The sequence below is a fragment of the Sphaeroforma arctica genome (genome assembly GCF_001186125.1).
Source record: "Sphaeroforma arctica JP610 unplaced genomic scaffold supercont1.11, whole genome shotgun sequence".
NCBI classification, from domain to species: domain Eukaryota; class Ichthyosporea; order Ichthyophonida; genus Sphaeroforma; species Sphaeroforma arctica.
This window is the reverse complement of record NW_014040547.1, coordinates 2,125-6,594: the sequence shown is the minus strand read 5'-3', so window position 1 is coordinate 6,594 and position 4,470 is coordinate 2,125. Positions and strand designations below refer to the sequence as shown.

The window sequence follows — 4,470 nt, the reverse complement described above, 5'->3', positions numbered from 1 at the left end:
CTATATATGATATATACATATATATAATATATGCACATATATATATACATATATATATATATACATATACATATATATATATATATATACACACACACACACACATATATATATATTTACATATATATACATATATGCAAATATATATTTTATTACTTCTCCTGGTATTGCTGTACAACCTGTTGGTCGAGTGATTGTGTTTTACGGTCGCAGTTGCCTGTATATGTGCATGTCCATCACCGCATAACATAAATGAGCCATCGTCTACCCGTATAGTCATACACCCGTTTGCACCAAATCAGAGTTTAGATAAACCCTAAAACCTTAAAACCCTATCGCCACTGCTGCGGCGGCTATGGTACGGGTAGTACAACGCCCTGTCGTTGCGTTACACGCACGTGCCTGCTGTCCACGCTTGTCACCTTTACATCACTCCCCGCTTCCACGCACACGCCGTGCGTGTTGGTTTTGGTGTTGGTGTTGGTGTTGTTGTGCGTGTACACCCACTCTCCCGCCTTTGCTGCACCCCTTACACCTACACTTACACTTACACCTGACCGCTCCCTTGCTCACACCTCCTGCTCCTGTCCGTGCCCACATGCATCTTCTGGCAGTGGTGTTGCTCGTGTGGGGCTGTCCCTTTGCTCCTGCGCTGCACGTGCTGGTGACGGTACTGTGTGTGTCGTAGCCGCTTGCTCGTGTTGTTGTTGTTGTCGTCGTTGTCTGGGGTGGCTATCGCACTGATGCAGTATCGTTGCCATGTGCGGTTGTGATAGCGTGCCTAATTCAGCGTCACTCCATTCAGCTATATCCACTGGGCCGATGTAGCCGGAGAGTCTCACTCGCTGCGAGCAGCGCTTGGCACCGCGTGCATAGCAACCGTTGATATGCCCGCGCTCCGGCGGTTCGCTATCGTAGTGCTCCTGTGAAGTAGGTATGATTGGCGATGTGAAAGGGCGGTCAGAACGATTGGTGGATGGGCGAAGGTGGTTGAAATGGTAGGTACATAGCATACAATAACACACAGTTACACACAATAGCACAATAACACACAACAACACACAACAAACACAACAACACAACAACACACAAAAACAAACAATAGCACAATATCACAATAACGCACAACAACACACATGGCCATCAGCAAGAAGGTTAAGTTATATATTTTAGGGTTTAGGGTTTTTGGAGAATATGGTGGTCACGCTTGGATAAAAAGGTGACGCAGGACAGCATCTATGTCACTGCAGAGGTGTGAGCTGCGCTGTCTATGTCGCTAGACTAAGGGGGAGACGAAGAATAGTGATATAAACTTACCGGTTGGCAGAGGGGGTCAGTCGTGATATATATATGTGGTAGTAGACAGTTGGCTAGGAGAGTATGGGGTCTTATTGTAATTCTTAGAGGTAGTGGGAAGAGGGGGGTGACCCACTCTCTCTCTCGTCGGGGGTGGGGGTGGTATCTCCTTCGGAGGTGTCTTCGGTAGTCATATATCATAGTTAGACAAGAGTGACATAACTAATAGGTGGAAGGAGCGTAACCAGCACGAACGCGCGCATGCATGGAGCACAACCACACACGAAACATAGCATGACACTAGCACGTACTATTGGCATCAAACACAGCATGACACTAGCACGTGTTGGGCCGTGCCCATATTCCCAGCCAAATCTTTGGGAGAACAATCGCCCAAGTCCTTTTAGTACCATTGCACCCACCCACCTGCCCCTGCCCCTGCACCTATCCTTTCTCTTCTGGTGCACCGTCACATACGTACCTCCGCTGGCCCTCATGCCGGCCCGTGCGTTTGTACTCGACCTCGTCTGTGGGTCCATCCCCATCGTCCACGTGTTTAGTTGCTTCGTCCACGTGTTTAGTTACATCCCCCACGTGGTCATCCCTGTCTCTCGATGTGGTGTGTGTGCCGTTGCCGCTCTGCTGTGCCCGCAGTCGCGCACACTTCTCCGCCTCCTCGCACGCTAACCGTCGCACCGACTCAGCGCTTAAGTCCCCCCACGCCTGAAACACATGTGAGCGTGACAGGGGTGTGTAGTCAACGTCTTGCGGCTGCGCCTGTTTGCCCAATGTGCTCGTGTGTGTCTGACATCGCTGCGGTGTGTCTTCACAGGGCCGATGGGGTACGGGGTGGGTAGCCAGGGCTGCGTCTCCGATGTGATCGTACCACAACTCCCTGTCCCGTATCTCGGTCTGGCTAGGCTTATTGTTAGGCCCATTATTAGGCCCATTGTTAGGCCCCTTGTTAGCCGTGGTTGGCCCATTCTGGTCCCCACCAGTCCCGTCGAGGTCGTGTGCGGCTGTGCCTGTGGTTACGTACCGCCGCTTGACTGTGCGCGTGTCTATATTCGCCCGTGTGCTCTTGCGCTTACCTACCGTCTGTGTCTCAGCCGCACGGCACAACAACCCCTCCACACGAAAGTCCCCACACACCCTCTCGCACGCGGAGGTGTCACCCAAACCCTGCCCATACACCACAGTGGTCTCAGGCCCCTCCCTAGCCCCACCCACGTTTGCAGCAGCAACCGTTGGTGGCATATGCCCTGCCTCACGCACACACTGTGCTTGTGTTTGTGTCTCTGTCTCTGCCGCAGACACAGACACAGACGCGTAGGCCATTCGTTTCGTGTGCCTTGTGCGTCTGTCGCTGCATGGCAGTGGAGGAATTGGCATTGCTGTGTGTGTCCACACGCGCACGCGCACTCGCAGTGGGACGAGGCGTTGAGACACAATTCGCGATGTTCGCACGTGTGGGCATGTCCTGTGCACGCGCGAGCCTCTCGTGTGGATGGGCCGTCGTGTGCTGTGCATGTGTTGCTGTGGGCTGTGTACGTGTCACGTGGTGCTCTGCGTGTACGTCTGTGCCATGGTCTCGTGTGGGTGTGCTCGGTGCTTCTGAAGGCTGGTAGGTAGGTTCATCATACCGCTTTGAAAGCGGGACGGCGGCCTTGTCATCGTCCTCATCGCTCGAAAACAGTAGCGCGTATACAGACTGACTGACGTCTGCCTGTACCCCAGTATCCTCTGACCTGTCCCTGTAAACCTGGTTTTCTCTGCTGTAAACCTGGTTTTTGCCGTCTTGCGTCTGATTACATAGTGTATGTAGACGCGAGTGACGTTGTGATAGAGGCGGAGAATGCATAAGCTCCCGTTCGCTTCGTGGGAGTGTGTGAGTGTGTGGGTGTGAGTGTGTGTGTGTCTTGTGTGTGTGTGTCTTGTGTGTGGGTGTCTCGTGTGTGGGTGTTCTTGGCAGTGGGCGTGGTTGGTGTGCCTGTGTGAAAGAGGCTGTGTGACTGCTGGCCCTCTGTTCGGCTGACACGTAAGTACGTGCCGTGCGCACAGTGACTGGCGTAGCGTCGTTAAGGCCCACCCCTTGAGCCTGCGTAGACACAGGTGGTGCGTGTGTCCTGGTGGTCTGTTGCATGCTATCACATACACCTCTTTCGCGTGATCCCGGTGCACCCGCCGTGTTCGTCGACTGGGCCATGCGCGTCAGAAACTCCTTTGCGTGGTTACGGGTGACGGTGGGTTCCGTGGGGCTGTGGCTCCTGCTTGCTCCCTCACGCGTGTTATGACTACCCACACGCGTGCGCGCTTCTAGCTGGCCCTGTGTACACAGCTGCGCGTCTCCAGAGGTCTCTCCACGCTCATATTCACCATACTGTAGAGGCGTACTCTCGCCCTCTATCTCTGCCAGGCCCCCCTCCACGTGCTTGTAGGTACCATTGTCCTCTGCTTGCGCAGGCTCTCCTGCCTTGATGTAGCCCTGCACATGTTCATGTTCATGTGCTGGTGTACTTTCGTGTGCATTGGCACTTTCGTGTGCGCCGTCCGTCCCGTTGCGCACAGTGCACGCGTTCACATCGCCCGTGTCCGTTCCCATGACAACTATATACTCCCCACCAGCCTTCAGATGCTTCGGCCCATACACAAACGTCCCATCCCACTCCGGCACCGCCCCTTCTCTCCTCTCCTCACGCCCAAGCCCTTCCGCGCGCTCCCTCGCGCGCTTTGCCGCGCGCGTCTTACGCGTCGCGCGCGCGTTCTCCCGCTCCACCGCACCCTCGTCGGTGCTCCAGGTGTCACTCTCCACACCCCCATTAGAGCGAGCCTCCTTAGCAATGGCGTGTATAGCGGCCATCTGCGCCAGTTCACCTGTGTGCATGTGACGTACACTCTTGCGTCGTGCTAACCCGTCTCCCATGACCACAAAGCGACTGTCGTGTGCACGGGCACGGCCTCTGCTCTGCACCAGAGATGTCGGTGTCAAAATGCTGTCAAAGCGGATCACGGTGTTGGCGGAGGGGATGTCGAGCCCTTCCCCTGTCACGGAAGTAGACAGCAGAACACACACACTCCCACTGGCAAAGTCAGCCAGAACGCTGACATGTAGGTAGGGAGGGGCGAGCATTTAGTTCAAGGGAGCGATGGGAGAGATGTTGATGGTACACTTGA

At 54.5% G+C, this 4,470-nt stretch overlaps 1 protein-coding gene across 1 annotated transcript; it reads right to left on the bottom strand.

The window, feature by feature from the left end:
- Window positions 1-2,563: 2,563 nt before the first annotated feature.
- Window positions 2,564-4,397, bottom strand: SARC_00375 (hypothetical protein; the record flags this gene model as incomplete). The annotated part of the gene is made up of 1 exon (XM_014305916.1): window positions 2,564-4,397. A coding segment is annotated over one exon (1,834 nt), but the record flags the coding sequence as incomplete, so codon positions are not given.
- Window positions 4,398-4,470: the final 73 nt, after the last annotated feature.